Source organism: Oncorhynchus keta, chromosome 18, assembly GCF_023373465.1.
Source record: "Oncorhynchus keta strain PuntledgeMale-10-30-2019 chromosome 18, Oket_V2, whole genome shotgun sequence".
Taxonomy (NCBI): Eukaryota; Metazoa; Chordata; class Actinopteri; order Salmoniformes; family Salmonidae; genus Oncorhynchus; species Oncorhynchus keta.
The window spans coordinates 31180643-31200759 of NC_068438.1; the positions used below are offsets into that span (position 1 = coordinate 31180643).

The 20117-nt window shown below is 43.4% G+C and overlaps 1 protein-coding gene and 1 pseudogene across 1 annotated transcript; one reads left to right on the plus strand and one right to left on the minus strand.

The window, feature by feature from the left end:
- Nucleotides 1-1151: 1151 nt before the first annotated feature.
- LOC118396886 (sphingosine-1-phosphate phosphatase 2-like) lies at nucleotides 1152-7252 on the minus strand (annotated as a pseudogene).
- Nucleotides 7253-15674: 8422 nt separating this feature from the next.
- Nucleotides 15675-19908, plus strand: LOC127908738 (E3 ubiquitin-protein ligase RNF186-like). Its single transcript, XM_052467896.1, has one exon. The coding sequence runs from the start codon at nucleotides 15972-15974 to the stop codon at nucleotides 16716-16718; it is 747 nt and encodes a 248-aa protein (XP_052323856.1). The 5' UTR covers nucleotides 15675-15971; the 3' UTR covers nucleotides 16719-19908.
- The last annotated feature ends 209 nt before the right edge of the window (nucleotides 19909-20117 follow it).

A 20117-nucleotide genomic window follows, 5' to 3' on the forward strand; every position in this document is an offset into this window, starting at 1 on the left:
CCAAACGTCTTCTATTTTAGAATGATGGAGGCCACTGTGTTCTTGGACCTTCAATACTGCAGACATTTTTTTCCCAGATCTTTGCCTCGACACAATCCTGACTCGGAGCTCTACAGACAATTCCTTTGACCTCATGGCTTGGTTTTTGCTCTGACATGCACTATCAAATGTGGGATTTTATATAGACAGGTTTGTGCCTTTCCAAATCATGTCCAATCAATTGGATTTACCACAGGTGGACACCAATCAAGTTGTAGAAACATCTTAAGGATGATCAATCGAAACAGGATGCACCTGAGCTCAATTTCGAGTCTCATAGCAAAAGGTCTGAAGTTATTTAAGTTTTTTTAAATACATTTTCTAAAAACCTGTTTTCACTTTGTCATTATGGGGTATTGTGTGTAGATTGAGGGGATACATTTTATTTTATTTTTTAGAAAAAGGCTATAATGTAACAAAATGTGGGAAAAGGAAAGAGATCTGAATATTTTCAGAAGGCACTGTACATAGTGTGGCTGTATTTTTATCTCCATGGTAATTAAAATGTACATGAGACAGCCTGTGAATTCACTGCAGAGCTGTATTTCTGAATTCACTGCAGTCCTGTTTCACATGAGCTTTTAACCCATATACTGTACCATTAAAAGACATTGCTCTGAGCAATCATTTCAATTCCAGTCATTTACATTCAAGGTTTGTCTCATACAGCATATAGGCCTATTGCACTGTGAGTGTACATAACAGGAAGCCACAGCTGTGGTTCAACAGGTTTCATTGTTTCTTTTTGACATGGTCTTGTTAGGTGGGCGAATGCTCTTGGGCGGAGCTTCATCTACTTAATGGAAGATACAATAGGACAAACTCTGACATGCAGTACTGTTATTATGCAGGTGTTGCTTAGGTATGGTTGTGGTAGTGAGAGGAAGGAGGTATCAAGAACTTACAAAAGTGAAAGGTCAAAATGGTCAAATAGCATGTTGCAAATCAAATTAGTGTAATTCAGAATTTTTTAATTTGTCTTGTCTTTCAAAGTTACACAATGTGTGAAATACAGAATCGATGTATAAAATGTACAAATGTCACAAATATACAAGGCACATTTACTGGTTAGGATCCTGTCATCATTCATGTTATATAGTAACATCATTGGGTCATAGCAGTCCCAGTACTATGAACAGTCTATTGATCAGAATAGAGTGGACCAGGCCTGTGAATTTATACGGCACCTCAATCTCCTTCCTTCTCCTGGCGTCTGTCTTTGACTGACAGTCCATAGCAGGAGCACAGCACCCACAGACTGGCTGTCTTCACCATCTGTCGAGTCGCCACCAACACCACAACACCCACCACAAAGCGGCGCTGCCCAGGGCTAAGCCACCCAGTGTCAGTGCTGGCAGGGGTACGGGTAGTACCCCCTGGGGCTCAAACGTCACCCCCAGCCTCTCATTCACCCAGTAGCCCACAGAACAGCCTGCACTCACCCCCAGGATGGTCGTGTAATGGTCCAGCTCGGGTTAGGTGTAGCTCAGGAAAAGGCCAGTACCAATGCCCTGAGTGGGGAGGTGAGCTGGAGTCGGTCAAATGTTTCCCAGTATGGATAGGTGACCACTATCAATGTGGCTGAGATTAAAGCACCACATGTACATGTATTTGATACATTTTTGTAACTGCTTAGACAGACATTCATAGTAGTTTGAAGGGTGATGTGGTCTTTATGGTGATGAAGTGCTAGTCTGAGTCAGAGGAGGCTGGTGGGAGGAGCTATAGGAGACAGGTTCATTGTAATGGCTGGAATGGAATGAATAGAATTTGGTTTTTAATTTGGTTTCCAAATGTTTGATACCGTTCCATTTATTTCATTCCAGCCATTACAATGAGCCCGTCCTCCTATAGCCCCTCCCACCAGCCTCCTCTGGTCTGAGTGTTGCTCTGGAACCTCTATCTCAACTTTACAGGTCATAATGAACTACTTATTCTTATGCAATGGCATGATGAATGTCAAAGTGAAAGGCAGGTCCCCCTAGCTAACAGTGCCAGCCAGACATACAGTATGAATAATAAATACTGCATTGGGTCTGAATGTTTTATACAGTACTTTATATAGTACTGTCGGGGCAGAGCAGAGGAAGAGACTCACCAGATCAGAATGCATGCCTGTGTACAGATGCCTTCAGACACACCTACACAGACAACACCACCGCCACAAGCAGACCCACTTCAAACTGAAACTGTGGACAGAATATATAGGTACACACACAAATCACACTCAGACGTGGCTACACACACTACTACAAAATACACAACTATCTGATGAGACGTTCTCTGATACTTTGATAAATAAGGGATACAATCTGAAAACCTCCGTTTGGGACTGTCAGACTGACGGTGTAACCAAGAAATTCTCAACATTCTTCCGTACAGAGTCGGAACGTGCTTAATCCAGCTAGCCAATAGGAGGGAAATGAAAATATTGTTTATACACCTATCCAATTCCTCCAGATCTACACGGCTCTAGGGGTGGAGGTTGTTTCTGGGCAGGGCCATGCTCTTATCTTCCACTTTGTGCTCACCTTTTCTCTTTTCCTCTCTGTTTCCTTTTCCTCTTGTTGATATTTGTCCTCCATTAGTCAGTCCTCCATTAGTCAGTCCCCCTAAGACAACAGCTATCTGTCATCCATCTATTCTGCCACTTTGACATATGGACTGTCTTAAAGTAATCTTTTTACTCATTTCTGTCCATCTCCCCTTTTAATATAATTTACCTATATCTTTTTGTTTCTCTCCATTTCAATGACAGTGAAGCAAGCCCATGTCATGTATATTCATTGACCTCCATTTCCCTCCCTCCCTCCCTCCTCCTCTCTTTCCTGTGTCTGTTCCTTCCCCTTGTAGCTAGGGGGCCTTTCAAAAGAAGTTAATGAAGAGAGGACTCTGAATGGACACAAAGGATGCTGGGATGGAGGGGCCACTGTGATTGACTGTCCTGACCTTTCACCCCTCGACTTAAGATATTGCCTCAGGCCATTCAGACCACTGCACCAGACCACTACACATCTATAGCTATGTGCCCTCTCAGAAACATAAACTAAGTCGCCGCTGCACCAGACCACTATAGCTATGTGCTTTCTTTGATTCTCAGAAACAATGTCACCACATGCATAGATATGCATGCTCTCTCAGAAACAATGTCACCACTGAAGCACACTACCACTGTATCTGAGGCTGGTGCACACAACCACTATCTGAGGCTGGTGTTTGAGTAGCTGATTGATTGTTGTGTGTGTGAGAGATAGAGAGGGAGAGAGATTGACAGTAATTTACTCTATAGTCAATCAGAGGAACAAACAGCAGCTGTGTGGGTGTGTCTGAAGGTGACTGATGGTGACTGGCCATCACAGAAATTTTCCATATGCACAAAAAGCTTATTTCTCTCAAATTTCATCCAACCGGCCTCACAACCGCAGACCACATGTAACCACGCCAGCTCAGGACCGCCACATCCAGCTTCTTCACCTGCAGGATCATCTGAGGAGGGGTGTGGGGGTACTGAGGGCTATTTCTGTCTGTAATAAAGCCCTTTTGTGAGGAAAAACTCCTTCTGTTTGGCCACTTTGACATATGGACTGTCTTAAAGTCATCTTTTTGTTGACCTCCCCTGCTGGCTCCCCAGCACCCCTGCCCAGTCATGTGAAATCCATAGATTAGGGCCTAATAAACTGATTTCCATTAACTGTAACTAACTGTAACTATCTTTGAAATTGTTGCATGTTGCATTTATATTTTTGTTCAGTATATATAACTATGTGGCACGAAACTCCATGTTTACTTCTATGGTTCTGTACAGGCCTTGTCCCAGGGAAGGGTGCAAGCGATGAGTCTCCCCCAAGACTGAGTAGCAGAAGCTTGGCAGGGGACCCAAGGGGCTCAAGACGCTGCATGGGCCTCACCTGAACCCTGTAAGCCACACTGAAGAGGAGGGTGAAGATGGTGGTGGCGGCCATGGCGTGGGTGGTGGGAAGGCCATACACAGCTTCCACACGCTTCTCCAGCTAAACCACCGGGGGCGATAGAGGGCGAGGCCACTTCAGCACAGCCTTCTGTGCCTGGCTGATGTACATCACCATCTGGAGAAGATAAGGAAAAGAGGAGAGGCAGAGAAGAGAAGGGTAAGTCTTTCATAAAAGGCTTTACTAATACATTTGATTGGTTGGAACTCGGTACACTTTTACTGTGCAAAGAATAAATGAAAAACATTGTAATTTATGAAGCTAACCGGATTGTTCAATGCTCCATTAAGAATGGCCACACAGTATGCTATAAATAAGTCATCATTCAGTCTGTAGTAACCAGTTTGCAAGAAGATGCAAGGCACACTTCTATAAAAGGAGCACAGTCTGCAGTTGCTCAGTAACGCAATCTACTGTAAGAATCAAATACATCCATGAGCTGCTGACACAGTGTCTTCAGTTGATGCTGACTGTGTACCCCTACAGTAACACAGACACGCTCCACACAACTCAGGTTCTGACACAATGGTTGTGAAGCAACTGATATTTTAGTGATACAGCAGAGTTTGTGCAGAAAAACAATGTATCACAAATGCATTGTACATCAGTAGCAAAACCTTAGTGTGTATGTGGCCAGAGAGTGTGCAGTGTGCAGGCAATGCCAGGCCAGGGATGTGCGCCAATCAGTACACGCTGACTGTCTACTACACATCCTTAGGAGCCGGCGCTAGTGCGACACGGGGGCTGACCCTCCACCCAGGCTAGAGTTGTATTTAGCTCTGCCTGTTATATTTAGAGAGATAGGGGAGGAAAGAGTGTGCAAGCTACAGAAAGAAAGATAGAGGTGGTAACCATGATTCTTCCTACTGACAAGATGTGGAGACTATAGTCATTGAGTGTTTGAGTAACCATGGTCCATGAGAGAGAGAACTGCCTATAGGCTTCTTATCCTCATGGTTAGCATAGCAACCAGAGTTTATAGACTGAAAGTGAAAAGAGGAGGGAGGTAGGAAAGACAGTCACTATCTCTAGCAATCAGCCACTTGTTCCCTGGAGGCTACTGCCTCCAAGACACGGGCACCATTTACTCGGCCTCCACCCCAATGAACATGTATTTATTCATCACTGCTATAGTTATGATGTATATAGTGCTATTTATATTGTTGTTTTTTATGACCATTTGTGTTTTATTTCACTTAGTCCTGCACTTAATCCTGCATGTTGGAGCTCAGAGCCTAAGATTTTCACTGTACCCTGCAATCACAACTGCAACCCTGTACATGTGACTATTAAACACTGAATCTGACATAGCGTACCCTGCTCGTTACCAGCCAACCAATCATATCAATCCCACTGGTACTGTCCTCAGATCAACCTATACAGTGGGCCATCACATTAGGCTCTTTGTGTGGGCCACATCAAAGGACTGACCAGGCTCCATCACATGAAGACATGAGTTAAAGATGGTGCAGGTCATAAACAGATAGTAGCAGCACAGAGTTAGCTGAATGAATGAGAGTATTGATCAGGCCGAGTGTCGCTCTGGACTTTGATCTGTCAACATGGGAGGGTGGTGGGTTGGGGAGGAATGGACTGTTCCTGCAACAAGATCTCATATTTTCCCATCGAAATGTGATATATTATGGACGCATTCATTCTGCATGGTTACAGTAGCAATTCCGTGTGGTTACAATGTTAAAACAGAAACAACTCAAAAGGTTAAGACTTTAGGCATCCATTAAGAGTGGTTAAGGTTAGGGCTACGGTTTGGTGAAGGCTTAAAACAAAATAATAAAAAACAACATTGTTGGTTTGTTTTCTGATGAAGTAATAAATGCTGGTTTAAGTCCTGTCAATACAGCATGCTTTAGGAAGGCTCAGTCTCTAATTCCGTGACATTAGTTATGATCATTAAGAAAAGCCATGTGTTACCATGGCAACCGATGTTACCCTGTAATTAAGGTGCGTGTTGTGCTAAATGAGAGGAGTGTGTGTGCATGGACAGCGTGAACCCTAGAAAACACCAGCTTCACAATAAGAGAGGGCTTTACAACCGCAGAGCTGTTTGCCCTAAGGGCAGTCAGACCAAATGGTTCCCACAGAGAGAGAACCTCAAAGCAATGACCAGGTCAATAAAACAGGCTGACCAGACTAGAGATCAACTTCGGTTGCAATGTCTAACTACACTCTAGAGAGTAACTCTGTGTGCGAGGTGTCTAGGTGTTCAGAGTTCACTGCCCAAACCGTTCCTCCCCTGGGGCAGAACATGGGCAGGTTGCTCAAAGAGCACACACCTTGTGCTGGAGGAGAGGAAACAAACTTACTGTCACTCACGGTCAGAGAGTGTGTGTGTGTGTGTTTGAGCTTCATGGACAAAGCATAACTAGATGCAGGAACGTGTATGATCTATGAGTATAAACTATTAATTATTAGATTGTTTATAACTCAGTAATAAATAGTTGATACAATGGTTGAAATTGTGTGATTGTTAATAGGTGCTTGCCAAATAGTGAGTAATTTAGAGACCCTCTTGTTCTGTCCTTTTACCCTGTATCACCAGTCAACCTGGCCCCGTGTGGTCCTTGTGGCCTGGGGACATTGTGATGTCAGGACCAGGTCAGAAAGGGGTAAGGGGGGGGGGGTCAGAGAGGGGTAAGGGGTCAGAGGTGGTGAAGGAGAAGAAGAGCATTATTGTTGCACGCTCTCTCTCTTTCACATACGATAAAACATACTATTGTATGGGATGTTCAGTCTGGTCTTCATACCATCATGGTCAGCCAATCATCCCCAGCTTACAATTGGCTCATTCATCCCTCCTCCACTCCCCTTAACTATTCCCCAGGTCGTTGCTGTAAATGAGAATGTGTTCTCAGTCAACTTACCTGGTAAAATATGGGTTAAATAACAATTCCAGCAAAGCATCAGTCTGACCACCAAGGCACACACTGATCTGGCATACCATATCTGACTTATGGTGTGGGTATTTCTTATGGTGTGGGGTATTTCCAACAGTTTAACATGTATGAATTGAATAGGTAGCAGGGGAAGAGAGAGAGAGAGAGAAAAGATGGATGGGTTGAAGAGCAGAGAAGTATCTATTTTTGCAACCACAGGTGAGTTACGGTCCAGATGTTGACGAGACGTCTGCAGTGGAAGGGGTCCAGGTTCCAGTGTAAGCAAGGCGGGAAGGTGAAGACCTCGTGACCCAGCCTAGCTGACACCAGGAACAGGAAGTATAGCAGCCGATTCCTCCTCTCATACGGCGGCCTAGCAGACAGCTGTGGGGGGTACAGAGTTAGGACCTCGCATATTCGAAGAGGAGTAGTCTCTAGACCAGGGATCATCAACTAGATTGAGCCGCAAGTCAATTTTTTCTTGAGCGGATGGTCAGGGGTCTCGAACATAATATGACTGCAAATTGACCGCAAGAAGCCTAAACAGATATAATATCTGACTAAAACAATCATTTCAAACCTTGATTACATGTGGGGACAGTGTCTTGACTCTTCGTGGTCATTCAAAATCCCAGTTATTGTAAGAGTAGGGGTGTTCCCTCCGGTGTCATGGCTAAATTCCCAACCTGGCCACATTCCATCCCTGCCACCTAATCATCCCCTTCCTTCCTAATTGGCATATATCACTCCTCACCTCTCCACCTGATAGCTGATGTGTGGTGAGCGTTCTGGCACAAAAATGGTCGCCGTGCATCACACTGGTGGGTGCCACACATTGGTGGTGGATGAGTTGAGTTTCCCCCTTACTATGTAAAGTGCTTGAGTACCTCAGTTGGTAGAAAAACGCTGTATAAATCCAATCAATTATTATTATTATTTCTATACGATCACATATCTTTATATTATGTGTGGGGATACTTGGGAACACATTTCCAAAATTAAAATCACTTGGAGCTGATTTCCTGGTGTTTTTACCGTAGTTTATGTCCAAGAATTAAATATTAGAATTGTTGATTTATTTGCTCAGAAACCCCCCTGTGGGCCAAACTGCTGACTGCCAGTTGGAAAACCCTGCTCTACACAGACAGGTTGCCTCCCACAATATAAGATCTGCGATATCTGATACTAGAAGAGGAGGGAAACGTTACTGATTACAGTAAACTTTTTGTCACTCATTCACAGTGTAAAAGCACAGTAGCCTACAGCGTAATAACAAAAAGGAGGCTCATTGCAGGTCATTGTCATTCCTATAGTTTTCACTCTTCTGTAACCATATCCTGACCAAGAGAACTACTTGTAGCCTCAAATGAACATTTAGTGAGATCAACTACAGTATTTGTATATGGTCTTTTCTACTCGTGTAGAAAATAATAGACCACGGAGTATTGTTATCAGTTCCAGCCTTTGGACAGCTTTGTCAGTTGCAAAGTCTTTATCTCGTGAGTCACATGGACATGAAACGCAATTACTTCTGATTTTAATTAAGAAAAAATATTTTGTCTTTTGGAAAATAATTTGACCAAACATGTTTTAAGCACTGCCATTTGTGGTAGTCGTAGTCACCATCAGGACATCCAATGTGTGATGGTAGGAAAAGAGAAACAGAACCATGTGCGGCAGATCCAGTTGTGACAAGTGTTGTAAAGTACGTAAGTAAAAACACTTTAAAGTACAACTTCAGTATTTTGGGGCGGTATCTGTACTTTACTATTTATATTTTTGACAACTTTTACTCCACTACATTCCTAAAGAAGGTTCCCCATACAGTTTCCCTGACACCCAAAAGTACTCATTACATTTTGAATGCTTAGCAGGACAGGAAAATGGTGTAATTCACACACTTAAAAGAGAGAATCCCTGGTCATCCCTACTGCATCTGATCTGGCAGATTCACTAAACACAAATGCTTTGTTTGTAAATTACGTCTGAGTGTTGGAGTGTGCCCCTGGCTATTTGTAAAAAAAAAAAAAAAAGTTTTTAAAGAAAGAACATTGTGTGGTCTGGTTTGCTTAATATAAGAAATTTGAAGAACCCTTTTTTCTAAGAGTGTAGGTCTACTTCTATGTGTGATTAGGCCTGCACGCTTCCTCAACATTAACAGGACAGAGAAACCAGACATGCTCATTGCTCCAAACAGAAGACAATTAAATAATTGTCAAAACTCATACATTATGGTTATGAAATAAACCAAAAACGTGTTTCTCACAAGTGTAGCAGGTTTTGAAATCTGTAAAAACAGTTTCCACTCTGAGAATGGTAAATGACTGTAATTAATACATGCATTGAAAGACATTAATGTAACCAAATTATGGAGATTAATGGTACATTTACAACTGGTGACAAACAGTACCAGTCAAAGGTTGTTACATACCTACTCATTCAAGGGTTTTTCTTTATTAGTACTATTTTCTACACTGTAGAATAAAAAGGAAGACATCAAAACTATAAAATAACACATATGGAATCGGTTTCCACGTCATCTCCTGACATGGATGGACGTCCAATACTGACTTGTATCACTGAGGATGGACGTCCAATACTGACTTGTATCACTGAGGATGGACGTCCAATACTGACTTGTATCACTGAGGATGGACGTCCAATACTGACTTGTATCACTGAGGATGGACGTCCAATACTGACTTGTATCACTGAGGATGGACGTCCAATACTGACTTGTATCACTGAGGATGGACGTCCAATACTGACTTGTATCACTGAGGATGGACGTCCAATACTGACTTGTATCACTGAGGATGGACGTCCAATACTGACTTGTATCACTGAGGATGGACGTCCAATACTGACTTGTATCACTGAGGATGGACGTCCAATACTGACTTGTATCACTGAGGATGGACATCCAATACTGACTTGTATCACTGAGGATGGACGTCCAATACTGACTTGTATCACTGAGGATGGACGTCCAATACTGACTTGTATCACTGAGGATGGACGTCCAATACTGACTTGTATCACTGAGGATGGACGTCCAATACTGACTTGTATCACTGAGGATGGACGTCCAATACTGACTTGTATCACTGAGGATGGACGTCCAATACTGACTTGTATCACTGAGGATGGACGTCCAATACTGACTTGTATCACTGAGGATGGACGTCCAATACTGACTTGTATCACTGAGGATGGACGTCCAATACTGACTTGTATCACTGAGGATGGACGTCCAATACTGACTTGTATCACTGAGGATGGACGTCCAATACTGACTTGTATCACTGAGGATGGACGTCCAATACTGACTTGTATCACTGAGGATGGACGCCCAATACTGACCAATAGGATGGACTTGTATCACTGAGGATGGACGTCCAATACTGACTTGTATCACTGAGGATGGACGTCCAATACTGACTTGTATCACTGAGGATGGACGTCCAATACTGACTTGTATCACTGAGGATGGACGTCCAATACTGACTTGTATCACTGAGGATGGACGTCCAATACTGACTTGTATCACTGAGGATGGACGTCCAATACTGACTTGTATCACTGAGGATGGACGTCCAATACTGACTTGTATCACTGAGGATGGACGTCCAATACTGACTTGTATCACTGAGGATGGACATCCAATACTGACTTGTATCACTGAGGATGGACGTCCAATACTGACTTGTATCACTGAGGATGGACGTCCATCCTCAGTGATACAAGTCAGTATTGGACGTCCATCCATGTCAGGAGATGACGTGGAAACCGGCCACTAGGGGCAACAGTGAGCCATATTACCTTCAAGTAGGTTTCAGGCAGATGGGCGTAAGCATCTGCCAAAGGTTGCATGTCCAATGTTTTTGAAATTTGGGTGTAAAGCCTATCCCAAACCTTAACCCTCCGGAGTTAATGCTTACCCTTAAGATTTTGGAGATAATGACTAAACTTAACCTTAAACACTTTGGAACAAGTTAGAAATGTGAGAAACATGGATAAACGTCTAATTCTGTCGTAGTCCATGTATCTGATGTGGTTTGGCCGACAAGAGAATGAGATGCCATACTTTTTTTGATCAGACAGCATCAGATATACACATACTGAGACAGAAGGGAGATGTTTTGCTCACTCAGATGCTTTATCTGAGATTGATGTGTCTTTCTGTAGGTGAACATCTCAGCCAAATAAATGACCAATATTTAAATATTTGATTTGGTTGGGAAAGGAGGGCTACCCAGGCACCCTAATGCTTGCCCTGGGAAGGTAGCCTATAGCCCACTGGGCACAGACATCAATTCACATTTGGTTGAGTTGTCATAGGCTATGTAATGTCCCATTTGAATACACAATTTGCCTTACATTGATGACTTTATGCCAATCCACTTTTTTCCAAGTTGATTCAACATCATCACATTGACTGTTTTGGTTGAAATGACTTGGAAACAACGTCAATTCAACCAGTTTTAACCCAGTGGGAGCTTACTTTCTTCTGTTTCTCCAACTCAATATCTCATTCAAATCTCATAGAAAAGTTTACACTTACAACATTGTATTGAGTTTCCTTGTGTTTGTAATTTGAGTTGCTGTCCTGTTCATTGGTAATAGTGTGCCCATTTACTGCACCGCAGTCAAGCAAGTGTCAGGTGCGTCCGCATCCCAGAGCAGGGTCTCCCGCAGAGGGTGCGCCCAGTTTCCGTTCTGATTGGCGGCGGCGATGGGGAACAGACCCCATGCCCTCTGGAACTTGGCCACAAGCTCCAGACCAGATATTTAAGCAGTTTGTTTGTGCCTGCCAGTCTATTCTCATACAGTAGCCTATGAGGTGTATGAGAATAGACTGCCAGGTACAGACTCTGACAGAGTATGTTAGCGACCCCGAGCATCCCACAGAGGTGTGCAGGTGCGGGATAAGCCAGGAGCACCGAGCTGTCAAAGCCAGACGTGTTCATGTATTTATTTACCCCTTTTCTCCCCAATTTTGTGGTATCCAATTGGGAGTTACAGTCTTGTCTCATCGCTGAAACTCCCTAACGGACTCGGTCGGAAAAGGCGAAGTTCAAGAGCCGTGCGTCCTCCGAAACACAACCTAACCAAGCCATACTGCTTCTTGACACAATGCCCACTTAACCCGGAAGCCAGCCGCACCAATGTGTCGGAGGAAACACACTACACCTGGCGATTGTGTCAGCGTGCACTGCACCCGGCCCGCCGCAGGAGTAACTAGTGTGCGATGGGACAAGGACATCCCTGCTGGCCAAACCCTCCCTTAACCCGGACGACACTGGGCCAGTGGTGCGCCGCCCCATGGGTCTCCTGACCTTTAGACTAGGTGATACGATCAGCCACTGTTTTTAAAACCCTTGTTACAACCTGGCTCAAGATAGTAACACACAATGGGAAACCACACACTGAGTAAAGGAATAACAACATGAATTAATTCCATAAATAAAGTAAACACTCAACAATAATCAGATGAGGCATGAAGGTCAGTAAATTAGGTCTCAACTGCTAAAGACACAATGAAACAACCAACGGTATGCATGGAGAGAGGAATCTCTTGCTGATCGGGGAAACAGTGCCTTTATGCCACTGCAGAGCTTTCACAGGTGTGCCCAATCAGACTGACGACCTTCCCAGCTGTGCCCACCTCTCGTACTCCGCCCACTAATCTCCTGCAGGAAGTAAGCACAGCAAAACCCAGTAGACAGAGTAGGGAGGGGCCATCACACCCTTATATTTACTTTTTGAAAGATTGGTAACGATTTCTAATAGTTTATGCTAATTGGCCTATAACTGAGATGAAAATGTAGTATATATGCAGGGTAGGTGTGAATCTTAACTTGTTTTAGTCTTTTAATATTTTTTTTAAACATATCGCCTAATGAGGCCAAATGGGGATAAGGCTATGCTTACATGCCTTTATTCAATAAATGATATTGAACATGAAGACAATGGGTCTAATAAAATATATAGTTTAAGTTGGAAGTTTACATACACTTAGGTTGGAGTCATTAAAACTTGTTTTTCAACCACTCCACAAATGTATTGTTAACACACTATAGTTTTGGCAAGTCGGTTAGGACATCTACTTTGTGCATGACACGAGTAATTTTTCCAACAATTGTTTACAGACAGATTATTTCACTTATAATTCATTGTATCACAATTCCAGAGGGTCAAAAGTTTACATACACTAAATTGACTGTGCCTTTAAACAGCTTGGAACATTCCAGAAAATTATGTCATGGCTTTGGAAGCTTCTGATAGGCTAATTGACATCATTTGAGTCAATTGGAGGTGTACCTGTGGATGTATTTCAAGGCCTACCTTCAAACTCAGTGCCTCTTTGCTTGACATTATGGGAAAATCAAAAGAAATCAGCCAAGACCTCAGATTCTTTTTTTTGTATACCTCCACAAGTCTGGTTCATCCTTGGGAGCAATTTCATAACGCCTGAAGGTACCATGTTCATCTGTACAAACAATAGTACACAAGTATAAACACCATGGGACCACGCAGCCGTCATACTGCTCAGGAAGGAGACGCGTTCTGTCTCCTAGAGATGAACGCACTTTGGTGCGAGAAGTGCAAATCAATCCCAGAACAACAGCAAAGGACCTTGTGAAGATGCTGGAGGAAACAGGCACAAAAATATCTATATCCACAGTAAAACGAGTCCTATATCAACATAACCAGAAAGGCTGCTCAGCAAAGAAGAAGCCACTGCTCCAAAACTACCATAAAAAAAAGCCAGACTATGGTTTGCAACTGCAAATGGGGTCAAAGATCGTACTTTTTGGAGAAATGTGGTCTGGTCTGATGAAACAAAAATAGAACTGTTTGGCCATAATGACCATCGTTATGTTTGAAGGAAAAGGGGGAGGCTTGCAAGCCAAAGAACACCATCCCTTAAGCACGGGGGTGGCAGCATCATGTTGTGGGGGTGCTTTGCTGCAGGAGGGACTGGTGCACTTAACAAAATAGATGGCATCATGAGGATAGAAAATTATGTGGATATATTGAAGCAACATCTCAAGACATCAGTTAAAGCTTGACCCCAAGCATGCTTCCAAAGTTGTGGCAAAATGGCTTAAGGACAACACAGTCAAGGTATTGGAGTGGCCATGATGAAGGCTGCCTTTCAAACTCGTGAAAGACCTTTGTCCACTCACCCTCGCTTGATGCCCTTGGGGAAAACTCCGGGGCCATATTTGTCGTCAGTCCAAATGATTAGCCAAGCAAGGGAGGTTTGCAATGTAGGCCCCTCGACCCTCGTTTTTAATGGAGTTTGCGAGTGTACAACTATGTTCACTTCAGGGCCTGAAACGCCCCATAATTCAATTTGCGATGATTGTACACGTATGCAAAGAGAAGTCCGCCAAAACTTTAATGTCAATATTGAGTCAACATACAAGTGTCAGTAAAAACGAATGTAAATGAATTAGAAATTGTGCTACGAATGCACAAACACTTCTCGTAAAGGTAATGATGTTTTTGTTTGGTTAGCTTTTGGAAATTGTAGAAATTCAATATTTTCCTTCAGAAGTAGCTAGGCAGGCTAGCGTTAGTTAGGTAATTAATTTGCTAGCTATCATACAGTACGCGTATATTAATAATTATATAGTTAATATAAGTAGTTAACATAATTGACGGTAATGCATATACATACAGCACCCACAAGCTACCGGTGTATGCCGGTGGATGAAAACACAATTGTCGCGGGATGAACGAATGACAATTTTCCGGGCAAGGGCGGTCCATTTAAAATGAATTCCTTCCTCCCTCGACCCTAGTCCTGCAAGTGTAAACAGACGTCATGACACGTCATCAGAAGTGTCCACTTAATTTGAGGGCTGAGTGGAGAGTGTTTGGAATGCAACCGAATTGTTTCTACGCAAGAGCTTTGCTAGCCAACGTTGTCACGACATTGCCTACAAGTGTGATCAGTTTATCTTCATACTGTACTGCCTTTGATTACAGTCCATGGGTAGCCTACAGTAAGTGAAAAACGTAGTTGCGGCATCCGGGTGTCCACTACAGAGAATATTTCTTGATAAACTCATATTTAGCTCATATTTAATGTGAAAATGTTTTACACAGTCCTGACAACTCACTAAACTATTCCTGAGATATTTACTTAGGCCTACTAGAAACAGTTTGAATATAAAACTCGTAAAAATTAGAAATAATAATTAGGCTACACACACTTATTTTCAAATGTCCTAATTTTGATGGAAGACATTTTTGTTTAGAACCAGGAAGATAAAGTTGTCAAGGTCACACACCCACACCTGATATCACTGAAAAGCAGGACTGAATACAGTGTCTTGTATGGCCTCAGAGATACGGATCAAGAACTGATGTACACTAGAGAGGACAACAATTAATTGCTGGGTCTCAGGAGGATATCAAACAAAACAGTATGAACACAGTTCATGTCACAGGGGGACCAATATGGAACTTTGACTTTTTGACAGTCTATCGTGTAAACTCATGAGATGTTTTGATTTAATTATGGCACATTTCTTCTGTCTGGCATGATGGCAACGGACCTTGTTATCTCTACATCTCCTCTCGGTCTGACTCCCAGAGAGGACTGAAAACGGTGTCTATTGGCCTCTCCTTTCAACCCGGGCGGTTTCCACCAACCGATAGGAAAGATAACAACCATGAACTGTGTGTCAATAGCCGCCTCACTGTCTCCTCTCAATGCGGCTTGAGCACAGATCACTCCGGCGGATTAACCAACCCTCGCATCGAAGAGTCGTCACGAGCATTACATCACCGATTCCACACCCGAAGCGTAAAATCAGACCCATGTATTTTTAACCAGCGGATATGAACACTGATGATGAGGGGATACAACTGGATTTAAATTTTTGACGTCGTGGGGATTATACAAATATATCAACAATTTCAACGTCGGCTATACAATTCATCAGAGAGATGATGGCGTTTTTATGAACGGGGGATAGACGAACACCGTCATCAGCATCTCTGCCTGTCGGCTCCTTTGTGTTCGTAGAGAATGTGATCGGCGAAAGATGACATGGCAGAGGTAGATTCAGCATCCAGTGGAGCAGAACACCCGAGCAGCCTGGAGACAGCATTCCCGTACGAGGAGTATGAATGCAAAATATGTTACAATTATTTCGACCTTGACCGTCGCGCGCCCAAGATTTTAGAATGCTTGCACACATTTTGCGAGGAGTGTCTGAACACTCTCCATCTCCGCGAGGAGCGTCCATGGCGCATCAGCTGCCCTATATGTCGCCACAGGACACCCGTACCGGACTATCGGATACAAAACCTACCCAATAATACCAAGGTAACGGAGGATTTCCCCTTGTACATTGACTCTGATCCTCTGCCTCAGGATGCTTTGCCCCTCTACCCTCCCCGGTTGCACCCCGCACTCGTCGCCCTCAGGCGCGAGGAGGCATCGGGGGCGTCCACGAGCCAAGCTACCCCCTCCACTACCTTGTCCACTGCCACTACCCTTTCCCAGGACTCGGTGCGCTATGGAAGCTGTCAGAGCTGCAAGCGGGTTGCCCTTACTACGGGCTGTGTGTGCGTGATCTTCTCCTTTCTGTCCATGCTGGTTCTGCTCTTCATGGGCCTGATCTTCGTGCACAGTCACAGCAGCCCGCCCTCGCCCGCGGGACCAATCTGCCTGTCGGTGGCCAGCATCCTAGCCATGTTCTCGGTGGTCGTCACGTGGCTGATCTGCTGGTTAAAATATAGACCCGATCACGAGACAGGACGCTCATCTGGAACGAATAGGCGGAACGCCTGATGATGAAGATGAAGATGATCATGTTGATAATGTGATGTGTGTGATTTATGTATATACTGCTGTATACTAGCATAATGTCCGGCCCATCCTTTACTTTTTTAGAAATATACATTGTCCAGAATGGCCTTTTAACAGTAGGATATAGCAAACACCATATAAAGGCCTTCACCTGCTCATTGAGCAGTAAGCCTACAGTAAGTAGCCTACCATTTGATAAATGCACTTGTCTGCCTTTACCTACGGTAGGCTCATATGATGATGGGTAACCTTGCCTGAGACCTAGATTAACTACATGTTGCTCCCAGACTAGACTGGGCGAATGCACAGAGTTGAGGACCAGGGTTTGATACCAGTTTCCTGAAAAGTATACATTACCCACTATGCCTCTCACTATCAAAACCTGCCCTTGAGTAGTCACTAATATACACTACATGATAAAAAAAGACACCTGCCTGTCAAACATCTCATTTCAAAACCATGGGCATTAATATGGAGTTGGTCCCCCTTTACTTCCTCCACTCTACTGGGAAGGCTTTCTCGATGTTGGAACATTGCTGCGGGACTTGCTTCCATTCAGCCACAAGAGCATTACTGAGGTCGGAACTGATGTTGGGTGATTAGGCCTGGCTCACAGTCGGCGTTCCAAGTCATCCCAAAGCTGTTCGATGGGGTTGAGGCCAGGGCTCTGTGCAGGCCAGTCAAGTTTTTCCACACCAATCTCGACAAACCATTTCTCTATGGACCTCATTTTGTGCACAGGGGCATTGTCATGCTGAAACAGGAAAGGGCCTTCCACAAACTGCTGCCACAACGTTGGAAACAGAATCGTGTAGAATGTCATTGTATGCTGTATCGTTAAGATTTCCCTTCACTGGAACTAAGGGGCCTAGCCCGAACCATGAAAAACAGGCCCAGACCATTATTCCTCCTCCACCAAACTTTACAGTTGGCACTATGCATTGGGGCAGGTAGCATTCTCCTGGCATCCGCCAAACCCAGATTCGTCTGTCGGATTGCCAAATGGTGAAGCGTGATTCATCACTCCAGGGAATGCATTTCCACTGCTTCAGAGTTCAATGGTGGCGGGTTTTACACCACTCCAGCCAACGCTTGGCATTGATAATTGTGATCTTAGACTTGTGTGCGGCTGCCCGGCCATGGAAACCCATTTCATGAAGCTCCTGACAAACAGTTATTGTGCTGACTTTGCTTCCAGAGGCTGTTAGGAACTCGGTTGTGAGTGTTGCAACCAAGGACAGACGATTTTTACACGCTAAGCTCTTCAGCACTCGCTGGTCCCGTTCTGTGAGCTTGTGTGTCCTACCACTTCGCGGATGAGCCATTGTTGTTTCTAGACGCTTCTACATCACAATAACAGCACTTACAGTTGACCGGGGCAGCTCTAGCAGGGTAGAAATTTGACTAACTGACTTGTTGGAAAGGTGGCATCCTATGACAGTGCCACGTTAAAAGTCACAGCTGTTCAGTAAGGCCATTCTACTGCCGATGTTTGTCTATGGAGATTGCATGGCGGTGTGCTCGATTTTATACACCTGTCAGCAACAGGTGTGGCTGAAATAGCCAAATCCACTCATTTGTCCACGTACTTTTATATACATAGTGTATGTAATTGAGAAATCACTAACGTAAGCTATGTCAATAGTACAGTATCTGCTATACAGTGATTTGACGGTGATGTGAAGATAGGGAGAGGTGTCATTACCGGTATTTAAACTGACATGGTGTTTAGGTTACCAAGAGTAGGTCTAGAGGACAGGTACCTGCTCAATTCCTATTTCAAAAGTTCACCGGTTGTAGGCCTACTGTACACTTGTGTACATTTCTCTGGCCTTTCTGCTGCCTGTGTCATCGGATCATTATCATCTGCCTGTCAACTGATCATCACCACCATTTTGACAGACAGGAAAGGTGAAAGTAAGGTTCCTTTCCACCATATTTATTTCAGTCTTGTTATCAATCACTTCAGATCATTGATGAGCTTCTTGAAGAAGGGAGGAGGCATTTCCTCAGTTTTCTAATGAGGCGTTGAAATTCGTAACATATTACACAAATTGGATTTGTAACATATCACATGAATTGCAAAATTTGTATGATATCATTCAAATTGCAAAATTCATAACATAATCACACAAAATGGATGAGGTAGTACACAGTTGGATGACGTAGTAGGCTGCACAAAAAACGGGGAACCGTTTTGGCTACTGAGCACCACCTTCAAAACTACTGGCTGAAAATATAGTAAAGCTCTGGACTGCGTCTTGAATTGCCATGTGCTTGACAGGCTTCCAAAGCAAATGGATTTCTCTAGTCTGTTGCCTGTATGGTCGGTGATCATCAGGGGGCAGATGGAGAGAGTTGCTGTGAGGATGGCACAGTTTTTGCCTTGCCTATGTAACTAAGAGACTAAAATGAGAAGGATTGGATTTGTCAATATTAGTCAGTAAACCAGGGGTATTGAAATCAGGGCCTTGGAAGTCTACCGTGCTGCACTGGTTAAGCTATAACCAGGGACTGACTGATTCAGACCAGCATATCATGATGAGTGGACTCTCTGTCCAATCATTGATATAAATCAATCACTTAACTACCATAGACGGATAAATAATCCCAACAGCACTACTTAAAACCCCAAGGCTTAGATTTATACAGCCCTGAAGCTATTTAATTTTGTATTTACTTTATACTGTATGTGCTCTGTGTGGAACAGACTCTGTTGTCTCCTGCCTCTTGGGTCCTCATCTTACAGACACGCCTTTAAGGATTCACATAAAAATATGTACATTTGAGAAGGCTGGGATATACAGAGAGTTATATATAAGCACTTACTGCCCTAACACATTTACTTTAACATTGTCTCACAATCAAATATGATTATGACCTGGCCTCTAAAGATGGCCATGCCTGCTTCAATCAACCTGTCACTCCTCTGTCGCTCCCCTGTCAGACTGTCAGTATAACCGTTAGAAGAAGCACTGTCACCCTCTTATTTGACACAAGTAATATATATATATACTGTATTTTGACTATTATTGTATTCATTAATGATTAATAAAAAGGGGATGTTTTTGAGTTTGTTCATTGTTGTTATGGTACTCAAATGTATTTGCACAGATAAATGTTACGTATGTGCTGTTTAACACAGTTCAGTAATAAAGAAAACATTACAATGTTTATGTGCAATGATTCTTTCTCTTAAAACTTTGAAATTAGATATATTGATGATGGGCATGTCAGTAGACAATACTTAAAGGGATACTTTGGGATTTTTAAAAATGGTATCTCTCTGAGGAAGTAGATAACAGGCCTCATTGCCAAAATCCCGAACTATCCCTTTAAGAACTGCCAGTTAATTGTTGACGTTTGAATTATCATGGATGC